Raw genomic sequence first — 12809 nt, 5'->3', positions numbered from 1 at the left:
TTGACATAGCAACATTTAAAAAATATCCCCATCTGCAGGTACTTCTCTACTCTCTTTTTCCAAATTAAAATAACCTGTTCTTTACTTCTCTCACAGCAAAGTTGATCCTTATTCTCACAGAGTCTTCTTTAATTCAAACTGTCCTTAGAAGCTGATAAATATTCTTTTTATAACATAGTTAGACTCTGGCTAAAGCTCAGTATTTGTCCCAAGGGAAACAATTATAACAAGGGATACTACTACTTTTCTAAATATCTGTGCAAGTTATATATATTTATCTATGTATCTAGATACATGTTAAAAACTACATTTTTTTTGTAAACTGAACTTCAGATAGTTTTTACACTACTATAGGGTATGCTAAAATAACATTACATTTTATTTAAGTATTATATATATATCCATTCTACTCCACTACCACAGAGAAAAGTCAGGAGAGTATAACTTCAAAAATGTGTATTTAGGAACACACGTTTTATAGAACCATTTGTTGCAACAAGTCAATTTCATACATTGCAAGTATCCTGGCTAAAAATAAAGATAAAAACAAACATAAAAGATAAAGAATAAAAACTTGTTAATAAATAAAAAAATAAAACCCCAAATCAACAGCACCTGAAGAAGTATGCTTCAAAACCCAGTAAGATGTATTTCTTAAGAATTAGACTCTCCTGTCACAAGGAGAGTCTAAATGAAAGTTATCTTTCAAATTTACCAGTGGGTAAAAGCACAGTCTATTATCAAGAACACTTCTTCCCTATCCTCAAGGTGTTGTTTTGCAGTGAAAACCTTTTCCTTTAGATACTACTACATATTAAACAGTGCTACAAAAAGTCTGTTTGGGGAAAACAACACTGAAAAATCCCAGTTCCTTTCATAAATCTAATAAATTTCAAAGCCAGTGTTTTTGCTTCCTCCCCTTCACTATAAACATGACAATGGGACAACAATGGACTCATGTCCATGAATTTAGAAGTATTATCAGACCTATATATGTTTGACTGACCTCGGAGAAGTTAATGGTAAGTCAGGAAATTTACACTTCTCTAATTGTATGCCCATTGTGAACTCTTGGTCTTGGTACTTAGGAATAAAGCATATTTTTTGTGAAAAAATTTATTATTCCAAGGGAAAAGAAAGGGAAAAACCACCTTAAAACTGCTGAACCCCTTAATGCTCAAAGTAGTTTCTATTATCTAATGCTAAAGGAATACCAGTAATTAGATTCTATTCAAAAGATAATGAAAATTTTTGACTTGGCATCTTGTTTACACATTCAAAATTTGAACTTCCACAAACTGTCTCTGCACCACATTTAAAGACTGCAATAACAGACATGAAGATACTACACTGAAAATTACCAGAGTGCATTTACGATTGACTGGCTGGTGCTTTCTTCCCTTCTTCCCATACCAGAGACGAGACATTTCCCTTCTAAAAATAAAACAACACTAAAAAAAGAAATGAAACAAAAACCCCGGTTCAAGGCTGTTTGAGAGCATTCTCTGTACCTGCTGTCAGCGCCAGGCGCAGGCAGAGCCCCAGGACGCCGTGACAGGATAGTTTGCTGGACGCTCACATTTGACTGACAAGGCGGGGAGCAAATGAGCGAGTGTGCAGCAGGGGGATGTATCGCAAATGATGACGATACACGAGGAGGAAGGCTTCCTGTGCTCGAGTGTGGCTGCAAAGCACTAGTTTGTTAAAAGGCCAAAGAATTTAAAGATACAGAGCCAAATTTTTCATACACAATATTGAAGAACACAAAAAGAATCCCCAAGAACTGCTTGCAATATTTGGTTATAAGGTAACTGCTCATAAATGATTTCTAATAGTAAAGTGTTTGCATTCAATATTAAACTAATAGTTTGTCTTCCTTATGCTGACAACCTTATATAAACAATGTAAGTAATTTCTGAGAGTCCAGAATCAGTTAGAAGAGAGTCAGTAAAGATTTAAAACATTGTTTAAAAAAGGAGGGTTTTAAAGCATTAGGAAACTGTTAGTCTTTCATCCTTTTCAGTTTGTAAGCTAAAAGATGAAAATGAACCCTTTTGTCTATAAGCTAAATTTGCTCTATGGGTTAAATGCTAGTCCCAGCAAGAAAGTATTTTTGGAATCACGATTATTTTTTCCCTTAAGGAAGGATGTTTATTTAAACAGGCACGTGCAATACTAAAAAGCATGACAATCCTCTAAGAATCTCCTTGCAGTAGCACTTGCAGTCTTTCTACACCACACCCAAAATGAAACACTTCCCTTTCCCCCCTGCAACATCTTCCAAAACAAACAACAACCACCAAAATAATTTCCACGTCACTAATGCTCCAAGTTCTATGTGAGAGCATTAAATAGGCCAGGGCAGCAACTGAACAACATTAAATCATTGCTCACTCAGGCTGTTGTGCTGTGATCTAAAAGACAGGACATCCAAGCAGAGAAAAGCAGGACCAAAACTAGTATTTTACTGCAAATTATTGTATTTTACTGCAACTAACCTTGCACTAGTGTCTAATATTGTGATGAATAAAATGTTTTTCTTTTCAGTAAAACCTTTTATGGGAGCTGGCACCTCTAAAAGTAAATTTGTTCTAACTTAATGGAAGTATTAAGGTGGCAAGTAAAAACATTTTTATCATTGGAAATGATTTAGGATTTAGAAAATTCAAATATGTAACAATGATTTGACTAAATATACAGCCAAATGGTGTCTGATTCCAATAATAAGCCATATGCCTATTTATGCGCTTGAGTTTTTTTGTTGGGTTTTATTTTCAAATAATAAGTGAACTAATACTGAGGGTTAAAACAAGAACAAAAAAACAGACACCATTTAAACTGTTTCAAATGGGAATTGCCATCAACATAAAAATAATACAGACATCACCCCCTTGTCTGCCAAGTAAGTAAAATCTTAAAGGAATGGAGAATATGCAGCAAAAGTATTTCAAACTTTCTCTGGAAACAAAACCTTTAAGGCTGAAAGCAAATGCTAGTAATACAACTAACTCTTCCACAGCCTACTCCATCAGTCATCTGTTCCCTGCCCTTCAAGAAAAAAAATTCTTCCCTAACACAAGCCAACACGTTTCTGGGAAGGAAGAAAAGAATCTGTTGAACTGAATCTTTTTTTATTCTGCAACATTTAATCTTAAACAATCTTAACAATTTGCTTAGAAGTTTTGAGTTTCTCTCTGAATAAAAATTACTTCTCTCATTCCTTCTCAAAAGGATTTTAAAAACGTGCTGAAAAGAAAAGTGAGCAATAAAATTCTGTACGATCTGGCAACTCACTTTTTTACTTAATTACAGCTGCAAAGTTTAATGGGAATGAATGCAGAAGTAACTGTATGAGAACCCTGACAATGTTTAGCTGCTCAGCCCTGGAGCAGCAGCAGCAGCCACCCCCATGAGCTGGCAGCTGCCCTCAGCTAGGAGCATCTGCTGCAGAGGGAGGGAGGCAGAACCTGAGCAGCACAAAGACACAGCACACTCAGGGAAGTGGCAAAATTGTCACTTGTGATAGATCTCCACCCCAGCCAGCCACAGAAAGAAGCCCACATGAGAAATCTGACCTCAGTAGCAACACTTAATTAAAGATTAATAAACTGCCCTTTTGTTTTTTCATGTGTTTGGGGATTACAATACTGATCTGTTAACTGGAATCAGAGTCTCATATCTTGTTGCAATTAATGTAGGCCTTGCCATCAGTGTTCTTGATAAAAGATTCTAGTGAGGAGCACAAGCTCACACATGACATCTGTGCAGAGCAGCAGCAAACACTTAAGAGCACCCACCTATTTCTTACATTGACAATGGAGCAACATAATAATAATTAATTACAATGAATCGTGATCTTGTTATTGTCATTATTAATTTACAACCAAGATGAAGATCTCTACACAATCAATGTGCATAGTCCTCTCAGTAATTTTACCTTACAAAGTCGTTTCTTCTAATAAACTAATCTATCTCAAAAAAAAAATCTGTCCCAGAGAAAAAGGAGAGTGACAACAAATAAAAGCACAACTTACAGAATGTCTTATTTCCTCTCCAAACCAATTACATGGTTTAGACCTTTTGCCATACCAGATTTTAACTTATCACATGACAGGATTACGTAACACTGAAACAGGGCAGTAAGCACAGTAACCCTCAACTTCAGTAGGAAGACTGGACACCAGGTGTGGAAAAAGGTTTTTGCAGCTGGATAAGATGGAACAATTTTGTTTCACATAGTCATTAACAATATCCTGATAACACAGCAACAGAAAAGTTGTGACACTGAATTCTACAATTCCTACAATTAGCATTCATGCTTTTTGAATTAAGTTACATTAGTAGAAAAGACATTTCCTGTGCTCCATGCCTCTAAAGAGACAGATGTTAGCCCAGAAGGATAACAGGACAGGTAGGAGGGGCATAATTATTCCATTTATTTACAACTTGTTGTTGACTCCACATGAGTAACTCTAAAGTTCAGGAGTAGTGAAGTTAGAATGAAGTTGAAATAAAAAAAAAAAAATCATCAGGTACTGGCTTCTTTACAAAATTACTACTCTGTCTGAACAAGTGATTCTTCGTAAAAATTGTTGCAGGTGAAGCTAATGTGATTACAGCTAAGAAAGGTCTGATCCCTTTTCCCTTTACAAGAAACACTAAAACCTTACAAAAAGCTATCTCCTGAAGTGTCAATACAACATGGACTGGCCCAACTTCTTAACTTCTCTTGGCTGAGAAAGTTTCCATAAGAAAGGAAGTCTAATTTGGGAAGTCATCCTCCTTTGCTTCCTCTCAACAGCTTAAGGAAAGGGAGGGGTAAAAAACCTGAAGTATTTTTCCATCACAAAGTTTTTCTGAGGATTTCCAAAGGTATGCTGAAAGCCATTAAGAATCTCAAAAGCACAAGTTTTTTAGCTAAATGGCTCTGTTTTAACTCTTAGCAGAGGGACCATCCCAGATGCTACTATCAGATATATGAAACAGCCACCAATTACAACTGCACATTCACGAATCCAACTACAGAACAGCTCCAAGCCATCAAAACTTCTGAATTTCCACTTACAAGTTATAAATAGATTCAAAATTATTAAGTAGTGACAATAAATACAGCAAAACAAGAAATACCCTAATGCATGAAGTTAAGAGACAGTACAATATCACTCAAGTTGACTGCAAAAGCAAGAATGAAAGTTACCAGTCTCTGCAAAGAGCACTGGATTATGTAAATAGACACCTTTTAGAGTCCTCTTCTCCAACCACAACAAATTAACAGAAACATTTCTACTATAGCACATGACTGCTAGAATTGAAGAGACTCATTCTCCAGTATTAGAAATTCTGTGGTAATGCACAGCACACATGCATAGTGACACATCCAATTTCTTCAATGACAATACATGATGTAAAAACCAAATAACCACCTAACTTGTATATCCAATTCATTATCATAAAGAGACAGCCTTTCCAGAAATACATTGGAAAAAATAGTCTTCTTGTGAAGACTGTTAGCATGGTTCATCTTTACACATGCTGTGCAATGTTTCATTCAAGAAGCCTACAAGTTTCAGGCTTCCTCTTCTCTCTGCTCATCCAGTATTATCCAGCTTGTCATACAGCATTATGTTCATATCACATTTTAAAATGCAAGACACAACAAGCAGATGTTGCACCAGCATTCAAGCACTGAAGTGTACAGTAGAGAAGTGAACCAAATTTACAGAAGGAACATGATTAAGAACACAAAAAATTAAGATAGCAGTACATTCTAAAATGGCAATATTCACTTTAATATAGAAATGTTGTAAGTTTCAGTTCAGATCCAATAAAGAACTTAGAATCTGGAAAAGGTTAAGACTGGGACACTGCACATAGGTGCTTATCTAACCAGGAGACAATTACTATTTGTGACCTTCACATTTCCATAAATACACAGAAATAGAATTCTGAGACACTCCAGAAGTTTCAATAATGTTGGATTGCTGAGTGTCTAAGTCAAATAGCATTTCAAGGAGATAGAACTTCGGTTGCAACTAATGGCTTGATCTAGTAAGCATTTTCAAACTACATCTTAAGTTCTAACTGAAATTCAGTTGGACAAGTGAGCTACTGCTTTCCAGAAGCACTGTATCCATGTTTTCTACAGACATTCAATAGGCAAAACTGAAGGTAATTACTATTAAATCCAAGTCCAGAACATGACCTGGACTTGCATTTATCATGTGTAGGAAAAAATATTTGCAAGTATCTATCAACTAAATCTTAATTTTGGCAATTAACTTCTAGACAGTTTAAAATCAAGTTTTTTGTATTTTCTCCACAATGAATAAAGGTAATGAAAAAAATCAAATTGATGATCTTCCAACTACTTTAAGACCAGTTTGTGGGTCCTAAGACAAGAAATCTCCTGTTTTCAAATATTTTGTGAATGAGTATTTAGATTTACATGGACAGTAAGTACAACTCAATCTTGAATAATGGCAATGAGATCAAGTAACAGTGAAGGGAAAGGACTAATCAATGCATTAAACAAGAATTACTCTAATGCAGAGCAATTCAAGTGTTTCCTTAACAGATTTCAGGTTAAAATAGGAACCTACTATATACACAACTTGAACTTAAAAAGGAAACAAGATTACACCATAAGTACTAATTGAAATTGTTTACGAGACACTGCACAACAGAAGGAGTCAGCTTGCTGTAAAGTCTTGCCATGTTTAGATGTAAGTATAGAATATGCTGAGAGAGAGAACCGATTTGTGTATTAACACATAACAGTATACATAATTTGTGCTAACAGATATAGAAAGCCATTAGCACTTGAACTTAGACACATCAAGCAAAAAAAGAATACCATGATAAATATACCTTATAGCTAAGTACAGATGGTAAAAAAAACAGCAGCAAAACAACCCTGAAACACAGCCAAAACAAAACACCCAACAACCCCACACAACTCAAAACACCCTCTTTCTTGGTGTAAGCCCATTCACTAAAAGTACAAGATAAAAGAGATATTTGAGAAAAACGGATGGGGATAACACCAGCACCACTTTCATTTCTTAGATAGCATATTAAATAAAGTGATTGCCTATTTATTTCTAGTGGATACCAGAGACAAGTCTTTAGTACAGGCTGATCTTAAGTGCAAAAGTATCCTTTTTATAAAGCTTTGCAAATGACACAGGCAGGAAGACCGATACTGAGCAACAACATCAGCAACAGCAAGGTGCCTCAGACAGATGGTTTCAAACTCTATCTGTGAATTAGTCACCTTTGCTGATGGTAATGTTAGACAGCAGTAGATACATAGTTATATCTATTAAGTCAATTTCCTATCAAGGGTGCAACACATAAAATGAGAAAGTTAAAGGATTTGCTGAACTTTTTCTGACACTATGTACAATGAAGTATTTGATTACAGTAAAAGCAGGCAGACAAAAACTGAAGTTCGAGTAAGAGTTCAATTGATTCATTATTCATTGATAAACTTAATAAACCAATACCTACTACCCCATAATCTTCCAATAATTTCTTTTCCACTAAACAAGTATAGGGTTTCTCAAAGTTTATTGATAAAAAGTTGCACCTGAATGTATTAACAGAACTTGCAAAAAACCAAAAGTTGTTTCAGAGCACCACACCTGGGTTACCCATTAATCCTCTTTCCTGTTCTTCTAGTTTTAAGATACTGAACAACGACAGAAGGAAGAACACGCTTTGGAAACAAAGGTACTCCACTACCTTCATCCTTTGGTAGATGAACAGTACTTTGTCATGCATTTCCACTTCCCCTTCCACCCAAAGTTCTCCTATCCTTGCGATCTGAAACAGGCAGCTTGTTTTTCAGCCAAATACCCAGAAAAAGGCTTCAATTATACTGTTCACCTGCTATTTTAGATTGCACCTGGAGCAAAAACTGAGAGAACAAAAGCTTGTTGCACTGAAGGAAGGAAGTATATTGATTGAAAATAATGACTGAAATTCAGTGGAAATAATGAGTGTGACAACAGTTCCCCATATTTACTCATATTTTCTAGCATATATGTTAAAAACCACTGAAATGCAGTTTTATGTAATGATAGCTCAAACCATCCAGTACTGTCAAACATTTCTGATTAGAAAGTTTTTAAGAGCTTTCAGATTTGTGCTAAAAGTCAGTCATAGGAAGTCACATTACACAAATTAAAATGCACAGAAGACTGCATTAGCATATTTCTTGTACTATTTCTGCAACATTTTTTAGAAAGTTATTCTCAGTAATCACAGTAACATGTAAATCCAGAAAATTATTATTTGATAATATTAAGAGAACCAAGCTTGACAATTTCACATAACACGTAGAAATTACAATATTTTTGAAATGTTTCCTATGACTGTTTCCAGAGAAGACCTAAATACAGGCTTAAGGTGTGGTCTCATTCTGTGGTTAAATAAATTACAGATTTTAATACTTGCAAAAAATGTAGTGCCTCAATTACTTTAAGAAATAGTTCCTAAAATCTACCACATTCCATAATGAAAAAAACATTTTCACTATATTTTCTGTGGAAATGATTCTGTAGTTATATTAAAGTGCCAAATTACTGAAGAGCTCACTAATAGAGATATACTGTGCTTTAAACCATAGTGTAGATCACTAGCCACTGATACCCATGCTCCAAAAAGCCAAATTTTAAAACTCCAAATAGCTATAAAGGCTTTGAGCAAGAGTTAACACCAAAATACACTGCTGGGAAAAATTCAAGCAATACATATGCTGAAAATATGAAAGTTAAAAAGACGTGTTTTTATTATACTAATTTCAATTTCTCAAAGCAAAATTGCTCCATGGGAAATCACCGAATGAATGCAAGGGTATGTCTTGCAACCATGGCCTAATTCTTAAACTAACTACATTTCAACTTTGAATTCAGAGTTTAAAGTTTCGTAGCTAAGCAGAAAACTACTACCTGTAGGTAGACTATTGTTGCTCTTTAAAATTTCTTTTACAGTCTACATGAAACAATGTAGACTTCCTTAATTTCAACATGTTACACTGTAGGGTAGGAGTAGGGGGAAGAAAAACAAAATAAATCTTACAGTAAGATTGTAATTGCTGTCTCAAGACTCAAATTAAACAGTGCTGATGGGATACTTCTACAATATATATGTGACAAGAATCATCAAACTTTTGACCAACACTTGAATGTACAAGACTGGAAGTGCTTTAACTGCATGTACACTACAAAACAAAACCACATAGACGTGTAAAGATGTGTCCATAGAAACACAGTGGACACAGAGTCACATGAGAGAAATGTGCTTATTAATTAAAAAAAATAAATAGTTCCAGTTACAATATATTTCTAAAATACACTCAACAGCATTATAATGCATAAGTTACAAATGCAAAATTAGTTACTAAATTATTGAAAAGGCATGTCATTAATAGCTGTTCTTTTCCTCTTTTGCTGTCCCATCCCATTTTCAGAGTCTTACCAATAAACACTGAACGCTCTAAATATAAGAATAATAAAAATAATAAATACCAGAAAACTGTCAGTTTATGAGACTGACAGTTATTAAGTCTGCTTCACCAAAATTCCAACTTTGTTGCTCTACTCACGTTCCTTTCCCTAGGAGTTTTAAGTTACAACTTGCTCCACACAAAAATGATTTGGAATTGTGAAATGTTGCCCTGATCTGATGTTAGAGGAAAGCATCAGGATGGCATAAATTGAACAGCCATGATCATGATAATTAGACTAATAAGGTGGTTTTTTTTATCTCTTGGAAAATATTTAATACTATTTTAATATATTTTTATGAGTGTATTAAAAAAAAAAAATCTTAGATACTGTTTTTCCTTACCTCCCATTCTTTAGCAGCATCTTCAGTACTCAATTCTTCACTAGTTTCAGGCTCTTCCTTCTTTTTTACCACTATAAATCCAGGTTCCCGAAGAGACTCCCCAGTATCTTCTGCATATATTTCTGGACTCCACTGGATAAAGAAGACATACAAGTGATCTGTCCTAGAAAAGTCAAGTTATGACACAGAGGAAAAGAAAAATAAGGTAAGTTTGTGATGTCTAATATTATTCCATATTTAAGGTTAAAATGAAAATATGATTTTATCTTTTACTAGATATTAGAGACGCATTTGAAAAAAAACCTGCTAGCTCTTTGGGAGTTTTTAATTTTTAAATATATGAAGCTGACTCTGGAAAAAAAAACAACCCAGGAAACAAGTTGGCAATGAATTAGCTGTGATTTCACATACAAGTATGATCTTTCAACCACTTCTGTCCCATTGGATACCTCTGCTTAAAACTGAAGTAACCCACAAAATAAAACACAAAGACTTTTTAATCTTATTTAGAAAGAGTTACATAAAACCAAACAAAATTAGAATTTAAAAAAATGTCTGCACATCTGTTTTGCCTACACCTGAAGAACAGCTGACCACTTCCAAGACATAATCAGAATTATACAAATTGTGGGAAGTACTACAGATATGGGGGAAGACTGCTGAAAGCATGCACATATATATATATGAATCATAAACTACAGACTATAGTAAGTACTAAGATTCAAAGTTACCTCCTTTTAAGTTTAGTGCCCCAAATAGCACGGTTCTCCAGTTTAGAAGAGCAAAATCACCCAAATTCACAGGAGGCAGTTATTTGCAATCCTAACAGATGTCAGTTTATCCTGTATTTGCTGCAGGTGCACAGACAGAGCACTCAGGAAAAGGACTTGCAATGCATCCACTAGTATCTCTTGATCATGGAAAAGAGTCAGAGCTAGATCTTCATGCTCTGGTTATAAGAGTTTGAATATTCCTTATGTCTTTCTTCAGAGAGATATTTGCTATATCTGGGTACTGTATTAGCATGAAGAATATTTGAGCCTCTTTTTTCTCCCTTCCTTAATAATCCTTGAAAAGCAGAACACTTGAAGAACAGGAAGAAATAGAGAAGTGCAAAGTTCCTCAAAAGTGTAGTTATATTTTTCATGCACCTTTGCCCAAAAGAATGCTGCACACAGGTATGCAGTAACAGTCTCTGAACAGGGTCAGAGTTATTCAGAATCAATCTTAACAAGGGTGATTCAGAATCAACCTTGTTAAGGTTGAGGTTCTGAATAACAATGATAAAAGCAGGGATGGGGAAAAAGAGGCAAATCTTTCTCTGGCAGCAGGAAAGAATAAAACATTCTGGATGCACAAGGTTAGGTAAATTCTTTCACCAAAGTCAAAACCAAGAAGCGGCGGACTCCTCATGCACTGGATGAGGCATCAATTTTAAGTTGTCATGCAAGTATGAAAGATTTTTTAAGTCCTGATTTTAACTTTTCAAGAACTTTGAGTTATGTATAACTACAGCAGTTACAAAAAGTAATGAAACTTGATGCTTAAGGAACTATAAAACACTCCTTCCCAGACTGGCTCCTTTGAGAGTAAGAACACAATTCTGGTTTGTCAGATACCTACTTTTCTCTCATTCTTACTACTTGATGACAAAGACAACTGGATTAGCACTAAGCATTTTCATCTATGCAGACCAGCACTCAGCAAGGTTAACACCAAATTAAGAAAATTCACACCCTATGAAGACATAGCTTTTTCTTTACAAAAAACATAGGACACAAATTGAATGAATAAAGAACTGATACTGATAGTATACTACTCCATTCAGTTAGACTCTTCACAGATGAAAATAAATTCCAAGGAGATCAGTACGGACTGAAAAATAAGAAACATTTCTTCCAAAATAGGTGATCAATTCTGCTTTGTGCTAAAGGCAAGTGCTTGCTACATTAGAAAATGAGCCAAAGAGACAGTAATCATTTTAATCAACTAATCTAGATAACATTGCCATATATGAAACATTTATCTGTTTTCAAATTAAGTATTATACGACTAGAACAACCAGATATGAGTTAACTGTAACCACAAGAGAACTCCTGGCCCAGACAGGATTGACAGCAGCAGAATTAGTGGGACAGACCTTTGACTCAAAACTTTGTGTCTTCTCTACCACTTATGAGGTAGGAGGGGTGATGTTTAAAAGCAGGTTAGTGATGCACTACCATAGACTCAATTCTACCTGTTGGATAAGTATAATACTTGAACTAATTTCAGTCCATTACACATTTCCATCCATAGTGGACATAAAAAAAAAGACTACTGCATTTCTTGTTGCAGCCAATTTCAGTATAAAATAATTTTATTTCTGTAATCAACCTCTTCTTCTTTAAAGAACCCCACTTACTTCTAATTTTTTCTTTATATGTTACACTTTCTAGGCATTAAATAGTCTTGCTGTTTTCCCCTGGACTCCCTCCAATTGATCCATATCTGTCCTCAACTGCAGTGCCCCAACTGGACATTATATGCCATTCAGTTCAAAAGAAAAGATGGAAAAATGACTTGATCATTGCAGGTAGGTATTTATACCAGCTGATAACAGATAGTTTTTTTTCTTTCTTTTCTCCTCATTCTCCTCATTCTTTGAGCACCCCTAAAACCACTTTTGGGTTGAAAAGAAGTCACAGTTTCCTAGCAGTAAAGATCATTTCAGAGTACAAGACTGTACCAGTGAGTGAGCATGAACAATCTCATGTCTTATTTGAATGAGTTCAACAAATTTAGCTATTTTTCCAGTAGACATGCTTAAGTTGGTTCATGGAAAAGTTTTGTGCTCCATATACCAAGATAAGACAAAGGAACCCCAGCTAGCTCTTTGAACTATGAGAGGATCTTTAGAAAGTTTCCAAATTATGGGTAGCACAGATAATGACAAAAATTTTGCTGCAGAACTCACT

At 35.0% G+C, this 12809-nt stretch overlaps 1 protein-coding gene across 32 annotated transcripts in view; it reads right to left on the bottom strand.

Moving 5' to 3' along the window:
* The window catches only part of OXR1 (oxidation resistance 1), a 338566-nt gene that overhangs the window by 21021 nt on the left and 304736 nt on the right, over positions 1 to 12809 (bottom strand). For 30 of the 32 annotated variants that reach the window (XM_030266557.4, XM_072924916.1, XM_030266543.4 and 27 more), the window contains one exon: positions 9853 to 10015. In XM_030266557.4, the coding sequence (XP_030122417.4) occupies positions 9853 to 10015 (163 nt within the window). Of the gene's footprint in view, positions 1 to 1361; positions 1504 to 9852; positions 10016 to 12809 lie in introns of those variants that run through there. The other 2 variants (XM_030266569.4, XM_030266571.4) reach the window with 2 other exon arrangements.

The sequence above is a fragment of the Taeniopygia guttata genome, chromosome 2 (assembly GCF_048771995.1).
Source record: "Taeniopygia guttata chromosome 2, bTaeGut7.mat, whole genome shotgun sequence".
Taxonomy (NCBI): domain Eukaryota; kingdom Metazoa; phylum Chordata; class Aves; order Passeriformes; family Estrildidae; genus Taeniopygia; species Taeniopygia guttata.
This window is presented reverse-complemented; position numbering and strand designations above follow the sequence as displayed.